At 40.8% G+C, this 25,340-nt stretch overlaps 1 protein-coding gene across 1 annotated transcript; it reads left to right on the forward strand.

Moving 5' to 3' along the window:
- The first annotated feature begins 203 nt into the window (after nt 1–203).
- Nucleotides 204–24,468, forward strand: cds2 (CDP-diacylglycerol synthase (phosphatidate cytidylyltransferase) 2). Its single transcript, XM_078250090.1, has 13 exons — nt 204–428; nt 8,463–8,605; nt 10,603–10,699; nt 11,135–11,232; nt 11,765–11,904; nt 15,063–15,121; nt 16,512–16,594; nt 17,246–17,333; nt 18,025–18,093; nt 18,866–19,018; nt 19,269–19,388; nt 19,989–20,092; nt 22,219–24,468. Exons 1-13 carry the CDS (start codon nt 357–359, stop codon nt 22,352–22,354), a joined length of 1,362 nt encoding a protein of 453 aa, XP_078106216.1. The 5' UTR covers nt 204–356; the 3' UTR covers nt 22,355–24,468.
- Nucleotides 24,469–25,340: the final 872 nt, after the last annotated feature.

Raw genomic sequence — 25,340 nt, forward strand, 5'->3', positions numbered from 1 at the left:
TACTGGCACACATATTAGTGCCATCTGCTGCTTTTGGAGAAAAGTCTGTACAGTTAGGGTACAGTTTAAAAAAAAAACTTTTTATGTACTGGTTGTGTAATACAAGCAAAAAGATAAGAGTATGTAAGAGATATACATCCATGATTGTTACGCTTAAATGCCATCAATGTGTACTTTATTTTGAAAACCGGAAGTGTTTTTTATGTTTTATTCCTGCGGACTTGACACCGATTGGGTTTATCGAGTGAAAGTGTTGCTGTGCAAAATATAGCTACACGCTAGATCTGTCAAATAATTAATTAGTGTCTCGGAGACACAGGACCTTCGCCGTAGTCGTTAGGCTACGATCTGCTAAGATGACAGAGCTAAGGCACCGTGGAGCCAAAGACACCGACTCAACGTTACAGCAGCAGCCGTCAGAGGACAAGGTAACGTTAGCCAGGCTAGCTAGCTAGTTGATAGTCCTAATGTGATATCCTATGGCTCGTGTAGCTAGAGGAAGAGTAATGTCAAAATCGATTAAAGTCCGGCATTTTGAGGTTGGTTTTCCTCTGTGCCCCGTTGCTTACGTAGCAACATTACAATTGTTACTTAAAAGCTATTAAAAGCCACTGAAATGCGCTATAGCGGGTAACGTTATACAAGTCATCCGCCAAACTACTCAAAATGTAGATTTGATTGGTTGATGCTAACGTTACCCACGGTCTTCCTGTGTATGCTAAAAAAGTTAAAATGTTAACGAAATAAACTCTGCTTTCTTTATCATGTAGCTATATGCCGACGTATAGACTGACTCTCATTGTATAGAAGAAAAAAAAACTCGTTATATTTGAACCGCTGTTTTTATTTTATGTAAACAATTTGACTGATGCGTGGGGAGACGTTTTGCCGCTAGCCACATACATGGTCTGAGATGTACAGAAGCCTTAAAAAAAGCCTCAAGCGAAAAGTGGTGAACACTGTCCAGTTGTTCTAGCTAAACTAGCTAATGTTTTTCTAACAACGTTAGCTAAAGTAACTAGCTGTTTACTGTAATGTTAACGTTAGCTCGCTTACTGCTGACTGCTAAACGGCCAGGGCTCGCAGACATCATCCCTGCCAGTATAATAATATAGCTTAGCTGGCCTGACTGCTACAACGATAATAACAACTGCTTCAGGCATTCTTCTGTCTAGCAATGTATTATTATTACTCGTGTGTTGTTCACACTGAAAGGGAAAATAAACGCTTTAGCGGTGTATCGAAGTTCCCAGTGAATAATCGGAGCCAACAAAGGGGCGTGGTGTGATGGATTTGGGGATCTATCAAGGACAAGAGGACATCATTATAGATAATTGAAGACCCGCTAAAAGCAGATTGGGGGGGGGGGGGAGTAGCCGAGGCATTAACTTTTTTATTTCTGTTATTTATTCTTGTGTGTCTTTTGGCTGTGAGCAGTACTTACTAACTGACTTTGTGGTACTAATGTGAAGTGTTGTCAGGTTATTTATTCCTAATTGTAAAGAGGTGTTGACTATCAAACTTATTTTTTTTTATTTTTTTTTTATCTATCTCTCTGTTATCATTTAAACAAAAGGCACAGCCACTGATAACATCATTTATATTCTCAATGTGATCTGGTTCATTCAATTTGTAGTAGGCTATCTATCTACCAATATAGAAAAAAATCCATCCAGTAATTTTTTTGTCAGTAGTAGTAGCAAAAATCTGGCCAGCTAAATCCTGCGTGAAGACAACATCCTGGCTGATACTGACCAACCCCTCCACCTAGTATAAAGGTTAGAACAGAACTAGGATTAATTAGGGCTAGGGTATCGTTAAATGTTTTTCGGTACTGATACCAATACCATAACTTCGACTGGTTCCTAAACAACACTTTTTTCGATACCAATCGTATAAAACAAAAATAACTTGCAACATTATCGCACAACTCTTTTTATTTATTTTTCAGCTCCTACCACGTGAGCCCCGTCTCTCTGTGCTTAACGTAGTTTTTCCTGCCTGCCTCTATGACGTGTAAACTTAGACAGCCAATCAGCAGCATTTTTAGGTCTTGGTAGGAAGCATGCTGCATGCTTATTGGCTCACTGATGCTGATGAGATTTACTCCTTAGGTATTGAAATTGTAGGGGTGGGAAAAATAATCAATTCTTATTTAATTATTATTTTTGTTACATTACATTATTTTTAATGTGTATTTTTATTTAAAAGTTACTGTCTCCAGACAAGTACAAATCAGAAAACCGAGTGACTGAAAGAGGATGGGATAATGGACAACAACTTAGAGTTTAGGCAAGAGCGCAGAAAAAATGTTTTTTATATATATACATAGATATATACATATATACACACACACACACACACACACAATCTAATAAGATAAGATCATACATAAAATAATTAGGCAAAACACATATAGGCTGTTCATCTACTTTATCACATTACGTCTGACCACCTCATGTTTCGTGTTCTAAGAAGCCAATTCTCCACCTTTAAACATGACTGAGCCTCTAACGTGGAAGATTACTGAGAGAAGGTGACTTTCACAAGCACGTTTAAGGCTTAAACATGCAATGACTACAAAATAAAAACCTCAGTAGACAAAATATGTCATTAAAACTTGTGTGTGACAAATACTGTAGGCCTATATGTCAAAATCTAAGCTTTGTCTAGCTGCTTTGTCTAGGAAGTGATTAGCAAACTCAGATTTATACATCATTTTTAAAAATCACGCATGGAAATGTACATAAAAAAAATAGTTGCATTGATAATCGGTTTAGAATCGAATCGTTGGCCTCTGAATCGGAATCGAATCGTGAGGTGCCAAGAGATTCCCACCCATTTATGGTATTGAATGACGAGGCATTTTTCGATACGCGATACTCTCGGCAAATTCGGTCGGTGCCTATAAAGTACACCTAGTATACCTATATCGGTACCCAGCCCTAGGATTCATTTAGTGTGGGTTAAACTGGGCGAAATGCAAATGTGCAGATGTGGAAACCATAGATCTTGTGTGCCACAAGTGTCCGATGTTGAAATTCCGGCAAATAGTAAATTGTCATGCGTTTTAAGATGACCGCAAGCAATATCACAAGACAAAGTGTATTACTGCAGGACATGCAGCTGATTGTGGTGGATCCCCTCTCCAGCAACAACCTGATCAAGTAAAAGGTGGGGCGGGGAAGTGGGGATAAAAAAAAAAAAGTTCAATCTACTCTGGCCCTGTTATGACCTTTTTATCTGAATAAGCTTAAGAAGAACAACTCTAGAGAGAAAATGACATTGTTTATGAAATGAGTAGGACATGAGTTTAGGTAAGGTACTTTTATGGTGCTTTGCACTAATAGGAGTAAAGTGAAATTCAGTTTACATATTTACGAATGAGTCACACTGCGATCAAACTATGTAAACACATAAGATGCCCCAAAATCCAGCTGCAGCACCATTTCTGGATATGTGCGTGGTGCATTATCTGGTGGTGTGTGTTTCTAATTATAGACCTTGGGTGTTCTTTCAGGCGCCGTCAGAAAGTTCTGAATGACCATCTGAACACACGTGTGGTCTATAGCTATTTCAAACATTTTCAAGAAGTTTGCTCTTAAATATTTGAGCCTAATAAACTAACCGCACAGCACATCTGGAAAACCTCAATCTCCAACTTCCTCTTTTCCTTTTTGCTTTATTTCTGAAGGACCCCCACTCCTCTGGCTTTAGATGGCTGAAAACCTTTTTCTATTGGAGACACTCCGTGTTGACGCTGACTACCAGAAAGCCTGGTAAAGGGGAGGAGTCTTTTTGTGAAATGAGCGCCTATTTTTAACTCGAGCATCCTGAGTGATGGAAATTGTCTCCATAGAAACCAGCAGGCGGAGAATGGGTCTGTAGGTGCGTGTCTTCTTGTGCCTGCTTCTGCATTCACTTAAACTATTGACAGTAGGGGGCCTGCCCCCGCGAAGCTCCAACCTGCAGACAGCAGAGGAGCAAAAGAAAGACTGGGAAAACAGAACTGTTTTATTACAAACATTTACTCGCCATGTGGCAGATAGCCACATAGAAATATTATTATTTAAATTTAACATTTAGTGTTTAATAAATAATTGTTAAATGTAGTACAGAGTCTGTAGTCTATCGCACAAACACTCGAGGAATACTGCAAACATTTGACAGCCAGTACCATTTGCCTGGGAGAACATATACGTGTCACAAACGGCAATTCCACAACAGCGTGAAAGACGACATACTAAAGGAGATCAAAGACATATTGTGGATATTTAAAATGTCTTCCAGTTCCAGTGTTAAATATTCTTTTAGAAATAAAAGTTTATTGAGCTTTGAAAAGGTGCACCTGCATTATTATGCCATTATCATTATATTAGATGAAAATGCTCTCAGAACGTCAATATTATCGTTTATTGCAATAATTTCTGGGACAATTTATCGTCCAGCAAAATGTGTTATCGTGACAGGCCTAGTTGTAACTGTTGTATTATTTGTCTTTACCCACTTAGTCATTATATCCACATTACTGATGATTATTTATCAGAAATCTCATTGTATAAATATTTTGTTAAAGCGCCATTAGTCAACACTACAATATCGTTGCGGTATCGATATCGAGGTATTTGGTCAAAAATATCGTGATATTTGATTTTGTCCATATTAGCCCAGCCCTAATTGACAGTGCATTTTGGAAGAGTTCCGCATCCAGTGGAAATCCACAGTTAAAGGTGCTCTAAGCGATGTTGGGTGAAGACACTTCTTGTTGACGTTCAAAGTATTTTCAAACAAAACGAGGCTAGCTCGCCCCTCCCTCCTCCTCATCCCGTCCCCTCCCCCTCCCTTCGGTGCTTCTGCGCACTAACCCCCCAACCCCCACCCCCATATTCTTCTTGTTGGTTATTAACTGGAACGCTGGAACACTGTTTGTTATGTTTGGTGGTGCAGGTTGGCGCAGATTGTTTTTGTTGCCGTTTGTGGAGCCTGGGCTGTCTACAGAGGCCGCGTTTTTTACAGTTTGTTCAGGGGACAGGCAGCTCGCGGATAGTGAGGAGATGTTTGCTGTATGTGACAAAAACAGTTGAAGCCTAAAAAACGAGCGATGTCGCTTCGCGCGCCTTTTAAGTGTGCCGTCACAGAGCAGCAAGCCGACCGTCTGCAGTGTGAATGTGAGGGGAGAACTCTGAGCCTAATTTGGTCAGCAGCAGAGAGGTCTGTTGGGGGTTTAAAACGTGAAAGGACATACTGACCTGAAGAAACCTCTTGTTTTCATCAGACGAGCTGTAACTGCCACCATCTGATGACATCCATCCTTTGGTTGTTGTTACCATGGAGATCGGTGTGTTTTAAACATGGCTCTGTCAGTGAACACATGGTTCTGGGAAATCAACAATATGGATGGAGATGATTTGGTGCAGTGTTTAGCCGCCCACACATACTTCGGCACTGGCGGTCCTGCTGCTGGTTTCTTAACACTGCATGTCCACCTTGATATGATGGAGCCTGCTGCTGTTTGTTCAGTCACATATAAATTCACAGGACACAGAATATTGTGAATGAAGTGGTACACCAGCAGCGCCTTCAAGGCACATATTATCATAATGATAAACTGATAAATTAACTGTATCCAGCTCAGAAAGTCGGATGACAGTTTATTTAAAAATTAAAGGAATGTAATGTAATTTGAGGAAATTTCTCAGCTACGGCGGCTGACATTTTATTTCTGTGGGGAGCTGTTTTTTTAAGTGATGGGGGAAATGTTGTGTGTGTCATCTAACCTAGGTACCATATGTGATTTAGTTTGAGGCCATCCCCATGGCAGTCGCCATGTAATGAGTATTTACACTCTGACATAAATAAAGAGCTTCACTTACATTCCTTTATGTGCACTGGCCCTGTGTTGCTGGAGATATGTAAAATACAGTCATGTGTCATATTCTTGGATAGTTTCTAACAGAAAAAAACCCCCATTTGGGGCACAATCAGGGTTTCCCCCAGAAAAGTTGTTTAGCCCGGTGGCAAGTGTCTTTTTTTTCGATGAGAGCCCGGCTGGGGTTAGTCACAGAAAACGCAGATAGTCTAGCTAGCTGTCTGGATTTACCCTGCAGAGATCTGAGGAGCAGTTAACCACAGTCCTCACAAATCCACCGGAGTTTAAAATTCCATGCAAAGAAAGCGGAAGGTAACAGATATTGGCGAAAAGACATGCATCCGGCGGAATTTCCTGCGGCACTGGAGCAATCCCGGAAGTGGAACGTCGTGGATGTATAGTCTACCAGGCTTGCAATACACTGGGAGGGAAACCCTGATAGTATACATTTATCACATGACTATCTAAACAAGAGCTATTATTAAACCGCTACATTCTACCGGATTTTTTAGAAGGAACAAACCAAAATATAAATATTTTTAAATGCAAAGACTGAATCAGGATCAGAATCAGCTTTATTGGGCTCAATGGTGTTTTTTGCCCCCAATGGTTCCTTCCAGGCAGCGCTGCGACCGCTGCCTCCAAGGCACCTAACCCTAACCCTAACCTTAACCATAACTATTGCCTATTCTTAGTGTTGGGGGCAAAAAACACAGATAAACCTTAATTGGCCAGGTTTGCCTAAACAAACAAGGAATTTGACTCCGGTTAATCTTTGCTCTCAAAGTACAACACTCACTTAACATATAAATATTAGGGCTGTCAATCGATTAAAAAATGTAATCTAATTAATTACATACTCTGTGATTAATTAATCGAATTTACATACATCGCATACATAATTAACGGTGCCTGAACCGATACGTTTTAAGAAAGTAAAAAAAGAAAAGAAAAAACAAGGGTACTAAACAGTCGGTGACATTAAAGAACGGCTTGTTTATTGCTAAGGCCATATGGTCAAAATTAAATGATTTAATAATAATGTATAACAATAACAATAACTTATTTCACTAGTAAATTGCTGTTGAACGACAAAAACAACCACCAGATGGGAAAAGGACATTTACAATAACTTCAAATGCACCACGAGGCTGTAGTTTACCAGTTTCATTGAACGCACCGTCTGTGTTGTTTCTCCGACGGCAGTTGCAGATTGTTACATCCCGGTGTTGAATACTCAGTCAAACTTTACACCGTTTAGCGTTAGCTGTCAGCATTTTAACCGTGTTTAACCCAGCTACTAGCTAGCGGTAGGCTAACGTTAGCTGCTGTCGAGTATAGTGTTAACTAGCGTCACGTGCAGCGGGGTTTGTGTTTCAGAGCATCAGAGAGAAGCGCAGACATATCGGTGGCACCAGATTTCGGTAGCCAGGGTTGGCAGGAAGAAGATTTTTACAAGTAAATGTTCCAATTAATAATTCAGGCAGCACATTCTCGTCTCCCTCTTTCATTTTACAGTCCAATGGTGGCTAGAACGGCTCCGGGTCAAACGTCAATATGGAATGGATTAATCTGCGTTATTTTTTTTTAACGCGTTAATTTCGATTAAATTTAGTTACAAAAAATGACGACAGACTCATTTGACACAGAATGCCCCAGCTGCATGTCATTTGGCTCAGATCCTCCCACTCAGTGCTACTCTCCATAACTGTCTTACTGTATGTTATGTTATGAACCGTGAAGATATCTGATCCTTCTGCTATTACGAAACCCAATTTTGGCTGTTGATAGCATTATCTCTCTTTTAATTAGGGTTGGGTACCGTTTGGATTTTTACGATTCCGATGCCAAACCGGTACTTTTAAAGCGTAATATATTACTAGCGATCACGTGCAGTGAATGGTTAATATGCTTTTACGTCCGTTTTGGTGAGCCCAGAGGGAAAATATGGAATTTTAAAAGTAGCCTACATTTACGGTAGCTAGCTAACGGTAGACTACAGAGAAAGTGTGATATTTTTTACATCTGTTTCGGAGCGACGGAGGGAAAATATGTCAGTCGGTGAGAGAGGGGGAATGACGTGCAGCAAAGGGCCGCGGGTCGGAGTCGAACCCGCGGCCGCTGCATCGAGGAAAGTAAACCTCTATATATGTGCACCTGCGCTACCAACTGAGCTAACCCGGCCACACCCAACCCTACTTTTAATGTGATTAAAAACACTAAATAATAATTTTGACTATGTATTGGTATGTCATTTACGGTGGTGTAAGGTGCTGGGAAAAGCTTTAAAATGGACCTTGAAAGTGCTTGAATTTGACCTGGGAAAAGGTGTACGAACCCTGATTGAAGAGAGGGAACGACTAGTGCAATATGAGTATGGTCTGAGATTTAAATATAAATATAGTGCAAGGCAGTTCATTGCAATGGTAATATATTAATAACAGTATTGTATTTGTAAGATTGAAGAGCCACTTATGTTTCTTTTGATTTTGTGGTTGCACCTGTTTTTATTTTTATTTTTTATCGCTACAATACCATATCTTTGCTAAATGCCAGTGTCTTATTTCTCCTCTGTGTTTTTTCTGTTTGTCAGGGTTCAGACAGTGAGCTGAAGGTGGAAAAAGATGGGGCGTCAGACGGCGAGTCCAAGGTGGACTCAGGCGTCGCAGAGGTGCCGGCCCCTGCTGATGACACCCCCGAGGTTCTAAACAAGGCCCTGTCTGGACTCTCTTCAAGGTACCATCACCATTGAAGAGCAAAACCACATTGCTGATTTTTGTCTGTAGCAATAAAAGGTCTTTACAGCAGAGATCTTTACTCTGAGAGACCCCCTGCTGAAGATCTCTGAGACCCCCTTGAGTCCAACATATTATTAGCAAATATAAATCCGCCTTTTTGTGCAAAAAAAAAACCCACACATTGATGGTTAGGTAGTCACTAAGATAGCCATCTGCAGACACAGTTTAACATTAAAACATGATTTATAAAAACATGCCAACAATTATTATTTTAATAGCTTTGAATTCTATGCACTAAAAAGGTATGCATAAAGGCTTTAGGCCACCCTACATGGTATTGTTGGCCCAGTTTAATATGCAACTTCATTTTATATAATATATGCAGGTGTGCAATTTGAATGGGGCGGGGTTTAGGTGTCCTTCCTTAAGAAAATGTGATGTTTTTCAATTTAAAAAATGCTATTTCCCCTTACATTTTTTTCTCTTTGTGGGTTTCTGTGTCTCTTTTTAGTCGTGTTGTGTCTCTTTTTGGTCATTTTTCTTTTCGTTGGGGTTCTTTTCTGCTCCGTCTCTTTTTCCGTTAAGGGGTCCTTGACTTAAAAAACGTTGAAGACCCCCACTTTACAGTATTTGATATATAAATATGACTGTAAAGCAGGGTGTCGAGCATGCTCAGTAAGCTTTCCCTGAATAGATGATGGCCAGTGTAAAATATGAAAATAGTTATGGAAGTTTGCTACCCTTTTTTTTTTAATCTAAGGACCCACTCTGTATTCTGAGTTGTTCTGTGAGTCATTGTTCTGTATAGAGCTACAGGCCCCTGTTTTTCCTGGACTTTACAGCACTGCTACACATGTGGAGGTGGCATGAATCATACACAGGAATCCCTCCTCACACAGAAATCCCTCCTCACACATAGTTTCCTTTAAACAGCAGATGTAAATCACTGAACTCTTGAACCTGTATTCCTGGCAGAAAGTTAATAATTTCAAACTCTGGATGTCCCTGTATGAGACACAGTGGCACGGGGCTTTCAACAAGGATATGGACTAGCCAGCCAGAGGGAAGAAGTAGCCAGCTACGGGGGTCCGGGGACATGAGTATTAAGGCTCTGACACACAAACCTGACGGCCGACCTTCGGCAGAAAAGGCAGTCGGACTGACTGCCTCCCTGAGTTGGTCCAAACGGACGACGGCACGGAACACACCGAACAGACTCGAGTCACTGACCTCGGCAGACTGTCCGGCGGCCGATTATCGGGTTGGTGTGTCGGGGCCTTTAGGCCTTGTTCAGACTGCCAGCCTTTACTTTCCACAATAAAAAGCAAATTAAATGTATTTAATTGCGAGCATTTCGCTAAAGAGACAACCCAAGAAAATAGCTTAACGTTACTCGCAACCTGACCCACATGAACCAGAGTGACAGGTGTGCTGTTAATGAATAATGTAGGACATTAGTTTGCATAATTGGTCAATGGCAAAACAAATTATATCGATATTCTATCGATATCGTGATGTGACTAGATATCGTCCCAGATTTTGGATATTGTAATATCATAATATGACATGTGTTGTCTTTTCCTGGTTTGAAAGGCTGCATTTCAGTAAAGTGATGTCATTTTCTGAACCTACCAGACTGTTCCAGCTGTTCCATTACTTTTGATTATTTATCACAAATCTCATTGTGTAAATATTTTGGGAAAGCAGCAATTGTCAACCCTACAATATCGATATCAAAGTATTTGGTCAAAAATATCGTGATATGATATTATCTCCATATCGCCCAGCCGTAGCATTCCATGACATTTCAAACTATAAAATGACAGTGTGATTTCTCATATGACATAGCCCTGTTACTTTCACAACCTTGGCAGTTCATATTTGTCAAACACTGAGGTTGACCCTCTGCTTCCTACTTTTTTAATGAATCTGTTAACTTTGTGTGTGTGTGTGTGTGTGTGTGTGTGTGTGTGTGTGCGCACGCTTGTCCTTCAGATGGAAGAACTGGTGGGTCCGAGGCATCCTCACACTAGCCATGATCTCCTTCTTCTTCCTCATCATCTACCTGGGCCCCATGGTGCTTATGATGATCGTGAGTACTAACCACTCTGATGGCGCTGTGCAAAAGCTCGGGACACTGTGCTGCTTCAACGGAGTGGAACTCAGTGTAACCATTAACATTCCTAGTTTAAAACGTAATGGATATAATAAGCCGTGGTCTCTCATATGTTTACATAGTTATACAGTGTAATAGGGTTCGTACAGTCATTTCTCTGTGCAGCACATTCAGTTGAAAATGTAATCTCATACGGGTTAATGGGATCTAGGCTCCTGTCATCTGGGAGTTCCCTGGAAATAGGCCTGTCAGCCATTTTGTGTCACTAGGACACCAGGACTCAGGACATATTTACACACACACACACACACACACACACACACACACACACACACACACACACACACACACACACACACACACACACACACACACACACACATTGAAGCTGTACAATATTTCTCTGTGCAGGTCCTCTGTGTTCAGATCAAGTGCTTCCAGGAAATCATCACCATTGGCTACAGTGTGTACCACTCCTACCACCTGCCCTGGTTCAGGACGTTGAGCTGGTGAGGACACACACACACACACACACAATATCACACATTTTATAATAATTACAATAATTTAGGTGTTGTGCAAATATCCTCGCATGCTCTTTTCTTATTGTTTTGTCTCATGTTTTATTTTGTTGCAGACTTCCTGAGGTTTGTTTTCTTACATGATTACATTTTGAGTAGGTTGTAGATTATTAAGCCAATCAGCAAAAATGGCAAAAATATTGTGAATCATCGGTGCTGTTTTGATTTTAGCGATAGTGGTGTACAGTTTTAGTGTGATAGATAGCAGATAGAGTCCTGACATTCACTATGCCATAAGCCTGAAAAATCTAAACTTTAAACTGTATTCCATGTACAGTTAGCAATTTGGACTGAAAACATTTGGCCTTCTAACGTTTGCCATGCAGGGAAGTGAGTCAGTGAAGTTTCTTCACATGGCCTCACTGTTTTTTTTTTTTTTTTTTGCAGGCATACTGAATGCAGAGTCTGATGAGCTGCTGTTCTAAAGATGTGAGACTTGTACATTTGCTCCACCCCACAGGTACTTCCTGCTGTGTGTGAACTACTTCTTCTATGGTGAGACTGTGACAGATTCCTTCTTCGCACTGGTGCAAAGGGAGGAGCCGCTCCGCATCCTCAGCAAATACCACCGAATTATCTCCTTCGCCCTCTATCTCACAGGTACAAACACTGAGGCCCTCATGTACATACATTTGCAAACGTAGCCTTAGCAGCGCCATGGCCAACCCGCAGAAAGCGCACGCTGTGATACTTCAGCTTACGTTGTATTTACCAAACCTGCATTTCATCGGGTAATGGGTTTGAAATGATCCTGATGCCAATATTTGTAATGTAGCGAGGAGTTTAACAGCTGCTGGAATGGAATGTGAACGCTGAGTCGGAGATTCAGTGTCATTGATTTCTTCCAGTAACTGTAATGACTGTAACGCTTAATGATTTGGTGTGCACTCAACTGAAAAAGTGTGATCCTTGTGGCAAAAATCCTTTCAGCTCGTCTCCTTGGCCTATGTCTTCGTCTTGCTCGGATTACTGCTGCCATTTCACCAGGAGGCGTATGCGAGGGAACCCGCCTCCAGGTTTCCACCTGCTTTTAAGAGGCGGAGAATTTTCACCGCAAAAAAGAGGCTCGCTTTCACGGTCGGTGTTTGTACATACCGCGGAATACATAATTAGGCGCCCTTTACGCTTCCCCTCCCATCTCTTTATGGGAAACTCCCGCTTTCCCCTTGACACCCCCCCCGTGAATGCATATGCATGACACGGAAAAGCACAATTTGCCATTTTCAGTTCCCGCGACAGACAGTCTGTGCTTTTACCTCAGCGCGGCCTGTTTGTACACACCTCGCCATGCTTTTACGCGCACGTTGCGAAACAAATATGCAAAAGCGTTAGTACATCTGGCTCTGTGACCCCAACTGGGAATAAAGTAGCGCTGGGACAATATGATTCAGTCCCGATTTGATTCTTTCGCGATATATGGGTGACGATTAGATTTTTGTATTGTGGTCTTCTTTTCCTTCTTTTACAAAAACAAAAGAAGGATCAGCATTACCTTTTCATGATATTAAATGTCCAATATGTTACTTAGCTTGGGATTTCTTTCATGAACATTCAAAAGCGGCGCAAAAGTCGGTCTCTTTCTACGAGTCATTGTGCCCAAGCGTGTCAGATGTCTGTCTCCAAAATGGCGGTGACACCGACGCATCCCACAAACTGAAGGCGGCATCTACGTATTTATATCTATGGTCTATTCATTCTGTTTAAACCCAGCGTTTTTGCACAGTAAAGATTAGGCGACACTAATATTATTAGTAGGGATCGACCGATGGGGATTTTTTTTTAGTGCCGATACCGGTTTTTATTTCATCAGCCTAAACAAACAACAAAAACACAGATCAGTGTCACTTCTGCAATCATCTCACATTCATATCACCCAAATGATGTGAGCAATGTGCATCATATGGATGGGTGCCCTGCATATGGTTAACTGTGCAAGGGTGAAAGGCTTTCATCAACCTCTACAACACAGCCTTGATGATGCATTGCTTGCTGACATATTAGAAGACATTATGATATAATCAGGTCATCACAAAATGTCCTTTGTCAACACATTTAAATAATTTAAGAAAACAATAAACCTGAAAAGTAGCCATTGAAATAAAGTGCTTATTTGTAATTTAAGACTGGAAGCCTGTTGTGAATCTATTTTGATGCGTTTTCCCATAACTTTTGTAATTTTACATATGTTTAAAAATATTGAAATTAATATTGATATCGCAGTATACTAAATCGATATCGCAATATCACATTTTGTCAATATCGTGCTACACTAATTTACATTTTGTCAAATGAAAGCATTAAACTTAAAGGTGCAGTAAGTGATGCTGGGCAAAGACTGTTGATATTATTAGGTTAGATACTTCCAAAGATGGTTATTTCAGGTGCCATGCTGACTTGAGAAGTCCCACTTCCTGTGCTGCAGCTTGTCGGTTAGTAATTCAGTTCTAATGTAGCTGCTGGCTGATGCTAAACAGGATGTGGGGGGGGGGAGGGGCAGGGAAGGAAGCACCCTGACTCTTTCTGCCTCATGCCTACTAGATTCAAGGTGAAACTGAATGGCTGGGCTTTCTCACGTCTTCTCTTGTCTTCAAGCGGAAAGCCTTTGAAGATATATTATCATACCCTGAAGTGCAATATATCGGCGAGCCGATATTGGGCTTTTTTTTACGAACTGTCGGTATCTGCATTTATAATGGCCGATAATTTATTTATTTATTTATTTTTTTTAAATATTCATTCATCACAATAATTTATAATGACAAATAAATGATTCTGATAAATGAATATTTAAAAAATAAAATAAAAACAGACGAAACCCCCTCCAACCATGTTCTGAGTGTTGGCGTGGTATAGTTTGTCCACCAGAGGGCGCTCTACAACGTCCCTGTTGGCAACACTCTTTGATATATATTTTTTTGAAATTGTGTCTTTGTTCAAAGGACTTTAAGTTTCATATCTTAAGTTTGTATTTTTATACATTTTATTTATCAGAACTTTAATATATTTTGATGTTCTGTTGTGACAATAAAACAAACATTTTTACACTGCGTTATATTATTTTAATGAGGACTCATAAATAACTACAAATAACTAATGTTAGGGAAATCTGTTTATGTTTTGTTACGCATTTCTGGATTTCAGCTCCAGCAGGGGACCCCAAACTTCCCTTCCTATATCAGAATATTGGATATTTAAATCACCAAATATTTATATCGGTATCCGCCTCAAAAATCCTGTATCGGTCGGGCTCTAGTCCCAAGCATGACCCAGTGCAAAAATAGCAATATACTTATGTAGGGAGTTGTAAAGAATGTGTTAAAGATATAGATATGAAGCCATTCATGATTATTATTATTATTATTAGTGGTGGAAAAGGGGTAGGATTTAATAAGCTTCTGCTTCTTTCTTATTCCTTTTCGGACATGTTAAAAGATCTATTATATATTATATTATTATATATTCTGTGTTTAATCTAGTTTGTCTTTTGTCCTTCGTAGCTTTTATTGTATTCTTTTTTTACATGTTTAAAATAAAGTCCTTCATCCTCACCTACTCACTGCACATTAACTCTGGGCTTAGTCTGAAATAGGTCAAGCTAAATGTAGTTGAGTTTGACCAAAGATGAGCAGGATTCTGACCTCATTAATCTCCCTCTTCTTCACAGCCCTGATTATGTATGTATATGTATGTATGTATGTATGTATGTATGTATGTATGTATGTATGTATTTCACACAGCACATTGTCATGTTGTTGCAGGTTTCTGCATGTTTGTGCTGAGTTTGGTGAAGAAGCACTACCGTCTTCAGTTCTACATGGTAAGTGGCACTCTGCAACCCCCCCCCCCCACCCGGCCTCAAGCCTCAAGGCTACTGGCTTATTGATGAGGCCAGCTAGAATACGGGCCCTCCAGAATATGGAGAAGTGGGCTGGGGATATCTGGCACACAGTCATTCCAACTGTGTTGTGTTGGTTGTGTTGAAAAGAAAAACCAATGGTGCTGTATAGTAGTTAATAGTTGCTTGGTAAGTCAACGGGCATCCAGTCATCTAAAGCACATGTGATCTGGCCCGCATATCAATTTACGTTCACCGTACATTTTGGCCCGCCTAGTTTTTGTCGCTTTTTCTGACATTGTTGTAATTTTATTTTTTTATGATTTTGTAACTTTTATCCAACGTTTTTGGACGCTTTTTTTCTATGATGGCTGAGGAACTTTTTCCTGACTTCTTTAGGACTTTATGTCGACCAAACTGTAAGTGAGAAGACTATATGACACATGCAATAAGACAGTCGAAGATATTTGACTTTTTCGATTAAATAATAGCATGTCAATAAACTACATGTCTGGCCCTTGATGTGATTCTTATTTTCCAGTGTGGAGTTGAGTTGAGTTTAACACCTCTGATCTAAAGCCTACCCCACACCTAAATAGGTCTTTTTTTAAACATAGCTGTTTCTATGCGTTTTGGCCTTTCGTCCACACGCCAACTGCGTTTTAGGTCCCAGGTCAGTGAAAACAAATCTTTTTTTGAAGAACAGTGCAATGGTGGACGTGGCCAAAAAAATGCTGGTTCTAACCTTGCTAAACAGACTATTTTTTGTTGAACATGTTTTGGTAACACTTTACTTGAAGGTATCTACATAAGAGTGACATGACAGTGTCATGAACACATGACACTGTCCTGACACAGTCATGAACACATGAACCCTAACTCTAACCCTAACCATAACTTGTAGGCTACTTCGATTCAATTGTAAGGTGCTTTTAATTGAGTATTTTCATATTTTCCTACTTATTAGGCTACTTCCACTCCACCACAGTTCAGAGTCAAATACGCTATTGTGCTATTTACTTAACTATTTATTTTATAGCTTTAGTTACTTTGCAGATTCAGATTACTAATACAAAATAATATGTATAAATTATGATGTGTGTATATATATATATATATATATAGTGGATAAAGATGAGACTTTGTTGATCCTGTGGTGAAATGCACAAGCTACCTGCCAAGTCATACTTCCACTTTTATTTTGGTGAAAGTAACTCAAAAGTAATGCAAAAGTAGTGTAAAGCATCACAATTCAGAGACAGTAATGTTGTAATGTAACTAATTACTCTCAAATGACTAGTAATTAACAATGTATTACATTTTGGATGTCACTTGCCCAACACTGTTGGCTAATGTTGTATTGTGTCCACAGTTTGGTTGGACCCATGTGACTCTGCTGATTGTGGTCACTCAGTCTCACCTTATTATTCACAACCTGTTTGAGGGGATGATCTGGTAAGTCAACTTTATTTCCTTTACATATACTGTATAATATATATTCTAGCAGTAAAATGGCTTCTTCTCCCTGGTGTCTATGCCAGAAGAGAAAATGACTTTGAAATCCTTTCATTTTGTATGTTGGTTTGTAGGAGAATTAGCTAGTTAAAATGAATTACTGTTTCAGATGACCTTACCACACATGTAGGGCTGGGTATTGTTCAACAAATATTCGATGCCGGTACCAATACCAATACCATGACTTCGATACCGGTTGCTAAACCATAATTTTTTTTTTTTCTATACCAATTTTATAAAACAAAAAGAAATGCATTACTGCACAAATCTTGTTATTTATTTTTCAAATCTTACTGCGTGAGCCCCGTCTCTGTGCGTAACGGAGAGTTTTTCCTGCGTTCCTGTACGATCTTGGTAGAAGCATGCTGCGTGCTTATTGGCTCGCTGACGCTGATGAGATTTCCTCCTCGGGTATTGAAATTGGGTATTGAATGACGAGGCATTTTTCGATACTCGATACTTTAGAGGCAATTCGGTCGGTGCCTAAAAAGTATTAAATTCGGTACCCATCCCTACACGTCTTGTTTTATAAAACATATTTTCACCTAGTCTCGTCCATGAGGCTCGTGTAAACTCTTCTCGTCTGAACAGGTTCATTGTGCCAATTTCCTGCGTGATCTGTAACGACATCATGGCCTACATGTTTGGTTTCTTCTTCGGCCGCACCCCTCTCATCAAGGTTGGTTTATATCACTGTTGTCCTTAGCTTTTAGAAACCATTAATGCAGGGTTTCCACGGGGTCTTAAAAAGTCTAAAATTGCTGAAGTATTGTGTTCTAGGTCTTAAATAATTTTAAACGGGTCTTAATGTTCCTACGCCCATATAACGTTACCTCTAACGCTCATTGAAATGTTCCCGCAGCGCTTTACAATTCTGTGGTGTTGTAGTTCTTTCTGTCACTAGTCCAAATATAATTCACTGTATTACAACTACAAATGAGATCAACATGCAACATATATTGCAGCCAATCTAGACATTCGTCCTATGATGCCAATGAGGAAATCGGGGAATTGTTTCAGACAGTGTTTCCGGACTCTGACATCTGACTTTGTTTTTGATGTCGTGATACAGGTCTTTAATTTCATTCAAAATGGTCTTAAAAAGTCTTACATTTAACTTGGTGAAACCTGTAGAAACCCTGTAATGCAAGCACCTGATGTGCACACTGTTTTTCACTAATCAGTCTCTAGTAAATTACTACCCGATATTTGAAGAGGATTCTCCTTTCCAGTTTTGGTTGTACTGTCAGGGCAGGTCAAACATAATCCATGTTTAAGAGCTCTGGGTATTGACTTATGTGATGCACACATTGTGTGCGACATGGTGATATATTAACCTGGTATCCGCACCTTGACTGTGTCCTCTGCAGCTGTCACCTAAGAAGACATGGGAGGGATTCATCGGTGGACTGTTCTCCACCATTGTGTTTGGCATCATGGTAAAATGGGATTTTTGGCTCATGCCTTTTATAGCGAATTCTACATTTTGTCTGTTTTGATCCCCACTATAGCCTTGACAAGTTTGAGGTATATTTTCTTTTTATTGAGACGGACACATTTGGTTGAAAAGTTACATTTACTACACTAGGCTTTTTACAAATAGATTGTTCAAAGCTACTCTTAATAAACATTAGGCTTTGATTCTTGACTTTCTAATATAAAAGTTAGCTACACCTGTAGCCAATACATTTGTCTTGCTTGTTGTCACTTCCCATTTGGTACAGACATGCACACTGGCCACACATCAAAATGAGAGTAAAGAAAAAGCAACAGGCTGAGATATATAAGTCTGTGTTACCGTTAAGAGCTAATCTTAGTTAGTTATTAAGATGTGTTCATTGACTTTGTCATTGTAAGTACATACAACCAAATTAAAAGTGCTACTCTATGGTGCAAACATAAAAGCACACACATTAAACTAAGAACATAGAGCAGAGAATGTGAAGATGGTAAAATGATTAAAACTAAGAGTAAATAATAAAATGGCGAAATGGTAAAATAAATTGAGGCGTGCAACAAATTAATAAAGCATTCATACAATCTCTGAATTATGATAAACATAAACTAAACGCTGCCAAATACAACTACTCTAGTTTTTGGCAGCAGGGTTGCAGCTTCTCTTCCTCTTTAGTCTGTCATCATTGGACTGAAGTAAGAGTCAGCAGGCCAGTGGTGTGACTGCAGAGTAACTGAAGCCTCTTCTCCTCCCAGCTCTCCTATGTGATGGCCGGCTGCCGCTACTTTGTGTGCCCGGTGGAATTCAACACCAACTCCAATAGTTTCCAGGTGGAATGTGAGCCCTCTGAGCTTTTCCAGCTCCAGGACTACGCGCTGCCCAGCGTCCTGGAGTCTGTCACTGGATGGGTAAGACACACACACACTCACACTCACACACACACACACACACTCACTCACTCACTCACTCACTCACATGGTCAACACATTTCAAAAATCCAGATAAGAAATGCACAACGAAAGAAGGGAAGGGGTGGGAGATGGGTAAAAAATGTGGAGTAACCCATTTTTCTAGGCAGTCCCATGTTTAAACGCTGGTTGATCGTGGATAATTGCTGGTGTCTGTTTTTGCTCTAACACTCTCTTCTGGTCTCCACAGACCACAGTGCGTCTCTATCCGTTCCAGATCCACAGCATCGCTCTCTCCTCCTTCGCCTCCATCATGGGACCTTTCGGCGGCTTCTTTGCCAGCGGCTTCAAAAGAGCCTTCAAGATCAAGGTAGGGATGACGGACACCTGTCAGTCTGCTCACAGGGCTTAATTTCTTTTTCATGTCTGCAAAATCTAGCTATTCAAATTTTTTATACCAATGATTCACCTAAATATTGTCTGTTAATACGGTATGGCTGACGGCGACTACATCATATCCGTTTTCTGACCGAAAACAGAAAATCAATGTTATTTATGAAATGAGTGTCAGACTGACTATAACTTTTTTTTTTTTAAGAAAACCATTCACTTTTAGAAATGTCTCATGATATATTGTCTCTAGAATGTGTATTATTCGACTTTTTTTTGTTAAAGAAGGAAGAGAAAATCGCAATACTCAATACTATCGAATCGCAACAAATGAAAACCACAGAACAAGTCCAAACGGCACCCATGTATCGCGAAAGAATCGAATCGGGACAAAAGCATATATATCCCAGCTCTACTGCTCATGTCTGTCAAGTCTGTAGAAAGTCTTAGATTTCAGTAAGCTGTGTGTTGTGCTTAATTACATATAAAACCAACTGTGAATGTCTGTCAACTTTGCTCTAATTATTGATGATGTTCAGAGGAGCAGTCTGAGCACACGTACTGTCCTTTGTCCTTTCAGGATTTTGCCAACACCATCCCGGGCCATGGTGGCATCATGGACAGATTCGACTGCCAGTACCTCATGGCCACATTTGTGAATGTCTACATTGCTAGCTTCATCAGGTAAACGCCTCCTTATAAAATGATGACACTTAAATACAGTCAGGTCCATAAATATTGGGACATCGACACAATTCTAATCTTTTGGCTCTATACACCACCACAATGGAGTTGAAATGAAACGAACAAGATGTGCTTTAACTGCAGACTTTCAGCTTTAATTTGAGGGTATTTACATCCAAATCAGGTGAACGGTGTAGGAATTACAACAGTTTGTATATGTGCCTCCCACTTTTTAAGGGACCAAAAGTAATGGGACAACTGGCTGCTCAGCTGTTCCATGGCCAGGTGTGTGTTATTCCCTCATTATCCCATTTACAAGGAGCAGATAAAAGGTCCAGAGTTCATTTCAAGTGTGCTATTTACATTTGGAATCTGTTGCTGTCAACTCTCAATATGAGATCCAAAGAGCTGTCACTATCAGTGAAGCAAGCCATCATTAGGCTGAAAAATCTAAACAAACCCATCAGAGAGATAGCAAAAACATTAGGTGTGGCCAAATCAACTGTTTTGGAACATTCTTAAAAAGAAAGAACGCACCGGTGAGCTCAGCAACACCAAAAGACCCGGAAGACCACGGAAAACAACTGTGGTGGATGACCGAAGAATACTTTCCCTGGTGAAGAAAACACCCTTCACAACAGTTGGCCAGATCAAGAACACTCTCCAGGAGGTAGGTGTATGTGTGTCAAAGTCAACAATCAAGAGAAGACTTCACCAGAGTGAATACAGAGGGTTCACTACAAGATGTAAACCATTGGTGAGCCTCAAAAACAGGAAGGCCAGATTAGAGTTTGCCAAACAACATCTAAAAAAGCCTTCACATTTCTAGAACAACATCCTATGGACAGATGAGACAAAGATCAACTTGTACCAGAGTGATGGGACAGGAAGAGTATGGAGAAGGAAAGGAACTGCTCATGATCCAAAGCATACCACCTCATCAGTGAAGTATGGTGGTGGTAGTGTCATGGCGTGGGCATGTATGGCTGCCAATGGAACTGGTTCTCTTGTATTTATTGATGATGTGACTGCTGACAAAAGCAGCAGGATGAATTCTGAAGTGTTTCGGGCAATATTATCTGCTCATATTCAGCCAAATGCTTCAGAACTCATTGGACGGCGCTTCACAGTGCAGATGGACAATGACCCGAAGCATACTGCGAAAGCAACCAAAGAGTGTTTTAAGGGAAAGAAGTGGAATGTTATGCAATGGCCAAGTCAATCACCTGACCTGAATCCGATTGAGCATGCATTTCACTTGCTGAAGACAAAACTGAAGGGAAAATGCCCCAAGAACAAGCAGGAACTGAAGACAGTTGCAGTAGAGGCCTGGCAGAGCATCACCAGGGATGAAACCCAGCGGCTGGTGATGTCTATGCGTTCCAGACTTCAGGCTGGAATTGAATGCAAAGGATTTGCAACCAAGTATTAAAAAGTGAAAGTTTGATTTATGATTGTTAATCTGTCCCATTACTTTTGGTCCCTTAAAAAGTGGGAGGCACATATACAAACTGTTGTAATTCCTACACCGTTCACCTGATTTGGATGTAAATACCCTCAAATTAAAGCTGAAAGTCTGCAGTTAAAGCACATCTTGTTCGTTTCATTTCAACTCCATTGTGGTGGTGTATAGAGCCAAAAAGATTAGAATTGTGTCGATGTCCCAATATTTATGGACCTGACTGTATGTTAATACGTTGAATATGTCAATTAGCAGTATACAGTTAGCCTAGAAATCTAGACCCACCCAACTCTCCGTTGGCTTGCGAGCTGGAAAAACCAAACTCTGGTCAGGCCAATCACATCGTGTATAGAGTCGGTGGGCGGGCTTAACAACAACGGTTGTGACGCTAAAATGTATCCACTGATTTACAGGCGTCTCCTTTCGCTATTTAAGTTGATGGGAACAAGTCTTTTTGGGCCCCATGACATCACGTGACAGACACAGAAGTTTGGCCATTATGTCAAATGGGCTTCAAAGCCCAGCGCACTTCCTGGGGGTCTGGTCCCAGGTATTTCAGGGTAGCTAGCTAGCCTTAGGGATTTAATCAAAGGTCAGTTCTGTTGAGTTGACTTTAGAACTTTAGACTTCTAATGATGTACGATGATCTTCTCCCTCCTCTCAGGGGCCCCAACCCCAGCAAGGTGATCCAGCAGCTCCTGGCCCTCCGTGTCGATCAGCAGCTCCACATCTTCAACTCGCTGAAGGCTCACCTGACAGAGAAGGGCCTGCTGCCGGCGCTCCAGGAGGCCGCCGCCTAGAGCCCCCCCCCCCACGCACCCACACCAGCTGGCCCTGAGAGGGAGACCAGAGAGGAGGGCAGCAACCCAAGGGCCCAGTGCAGCCCAGGAGCTCGGGGAGACTCGTGTGTGTGTGTGTGTGTGTGTGTGTGTGTGTGTGTGTGTGTGTGTACGCATCCAAGAAAACCACACAAAAGTACAGCCTTGGGTCATTCCATTTCATTTGGGTATGAGAGTGTGTTTGTATTCATTCAGTCTGTGAATCAGGTTTCTGAGCACCATTGTTTTTCAGGTTGAGTTAGTGAATTACTCTACCTTTTGTTACACATTTCCATTACAGCACACTGTACGTATCCACACTGTTGAACAACACGTTGGTCAGCTGTTCATTTCTACCTGTACACAGGATATCCTCTATATCCTAATACCTATTAATGTGTGTTAATATTTTATTGTACTTTTTTGTTTTAATGTACTGCTCTGAACCCTGTTACTCACTGTATTGTTACCCCAGCTGCACCCCCCAACCCCCTCCCCAAATTTAACTTTTAATTTTCGTTGTTGTGATTGTTTCTATTTATACATAGATTGATTTTATATTTTGATGTTCTATTATATCTCAATGTTGTGTCTGTTTTATTCAGACTGAATTGAACTTTACCATCTGACCCCGTGTATTTAATGTGTGTTTTCCCCTGTGTTTTTGACATTCACCATTTAAAAAAAAAAAAAAGAAAAAAAGAAAAAAAAAAAAAAAACATAGCCTCTCTCGCTCTGCCAAACCATTGATACATCGTGGTATCTATTATCAAGCGGTAAAGCCCTAAGATGATTGGCTAAGTTCCGATTCATTGTATATTGCTACACATGGTTTTCATCAACAAATTCAAGCAGTCAGATACATATGAACTCCCCTTTTTTATGTATCTGCTCTTAAAATAGACACTTTCTGAATGTAGCGGAGTCTGAACACAGGAGACAAAAGGCAACAACAAAAAAATCAGCAAGCGATAATTGATTATGGTCTGTCGCTGTATCGATGCAGAATCGTCCAGGTCTGCATCGCGATGCATCGATGCAATGATTCATTTCAACAGCCCTATAAGTTAAAGGTGCCGTAGGTAGGATTGGGAAGATCAAGGACTCTTTCCGCTAAAGCCCAAAACGGTCTCCTAAGCCCCTCCCCCCACAGGGGAGAATGAACGCGTGTGCATGAGCAGTGATTGACATGAGGTTAGACACCCCCCCCCCCCCCCCCGGCCCTGATTGGTGCATCTGAACAGGGAGCTGTGGATTTTTGCAAATCGTGCTACAGGCTGTAGGTGGAGCCAGAGGAGCCAGATTATTTTAAAATGACCAGCTTCATGTAGTTCTACAGGAACATAGAGTCAGTTTCAGCAAATATGACAGAAAGGTAGTTAAGTCTTACGTACTGCATCTTTAACCCTAAAGTGTTTGACATGATCAGTACTGTACATCTCAAATACACAGTCCAGTCTGTAAGTTGGTAATTCCCAAACTGCAGTTAGCAATGCTAAAGTGTTTTATTATGAAGGCCAGTGCGATGGATACCAGCATATTGGGCCCCAACCGTCCCCTCACCTGGTTGCTATTTCATGGCAGAAGCCGAATGGCCCACAGAGATGGAACACGTTTTATTTTTATTATTTTAATGGACTCATTCTGTTTTAATACATTTTTAATCTCCAACAAAAGAGCTGTTCTAGGTTGTTTTTTTTTTTGTTTTTTTTTTTAAATACACATGTTCACTAAAGTGGTGGGGATTGTTCTCTGTTTTGTTCTTCTGTTTGTGACATTGTTGGGATGGGGACCGTACACAAGGCAACAATGTGTGTGCTGCCAATATCTGCTTCTGTGTGTTGTAACCTTGCCATGTCCACTTCTTCAGAGAGAAAGACGTGCGTCTATCACTGGTTGTGTGACAGCCAGCAGATGTGCCAGTTGGGATCTCTTGCATCTGATGCTCAGGTTGTTTGCCAATACAGTCAGCTGCTGTGTACACCGCAGTCTGTGCCCAAGGGGTTTTACAGCAGGATTCTGTAATATTTCTTCCACTGGCAACTGTTTGCTTCATTTAGTGGTAACATATAAAAGTTTCTCCATTGTTGAGTTCACTTCTGTTTTTTTTCTCTCTGTAGTTGTGTTCCCATCTGTTAAAGGGCCACTCCGATTTTTACGAATGAAGATGAGTTTACTTGTTGTTTAATATCTTCTGTGGCGGGGGGAGCTTTAAGTCTGAGAAAATCGAAAAATAACCGCGATGATGTCGCAGTGATGTCATTAGGGTTACTTTGCAGTGTTTCCTCTAGAATTGTTTTCAGCAGCGGGGGTGGGTGGGGGGTGTTGAACGTCCAAAAGTAACAATGCTGTTTTCCAATAAACTGTAGCTGTCATATTTCACGGGACCCGCGTGAGTGCAGATTTCATGTAGCGGCTTTCGTCGCTGTTTGTCACTTTGCCTAAGATTGAGTGATAAGTAGTACTCGCCCCGTTGTTTTTTTTGGTTGCCATGACTTGGGAGACATGACTGTGATGACGTCCTGTCACTGTTCCAGTTGCTCACCCTAAAGGGCAGAGAGAGAGCGGATGACAGTTCGCTTGAGTTCAGTAGAGCAGACGGCTCTGCAGAGTCGTGCAATTACGACTTTATAACTTTTCATAAACAGCTGAAGGAGCGGCGGTGCGCCGCTGCTACATGTACATAGCGAAAACCATGTTGTGCGTCTGCCCTATTTCTCTTACCGTGGTGGCAGAGATTTTCATAGAGGAAACACTGCCTTGGGTTACGCTTGGAGACTTCACATTTTACCTGAAAGCCTGTGTTACGAAAAACATTGACTTTTAACAGTCGGGGAGGATCTAATAAAAGATGTGGTCATGTTGCATGATGGGGAAATGTGGGATCAAGTGGTTATACCCATACTAGGGACTAGTAGTCATGATACCTCAGCCTCTGATTCATCAATTTTGACGATTTTGTCTTTTT

The sequence above is a fragment of the Sander vitreus genome, chromosome 5, assembly GCF_031162955.1.
Source record: "Sander vitreus isolate 19-12246 chromosome 5, sanVit1, whole genome shotgun sequence".
In the NCBI taxonomy this organism is placed as follows: domain Eukaryota; kingdom Metazoa; phylum Chordata; class Actinopteri; order Perciformes; family Percidae; genus Sander; species Sander vitreus.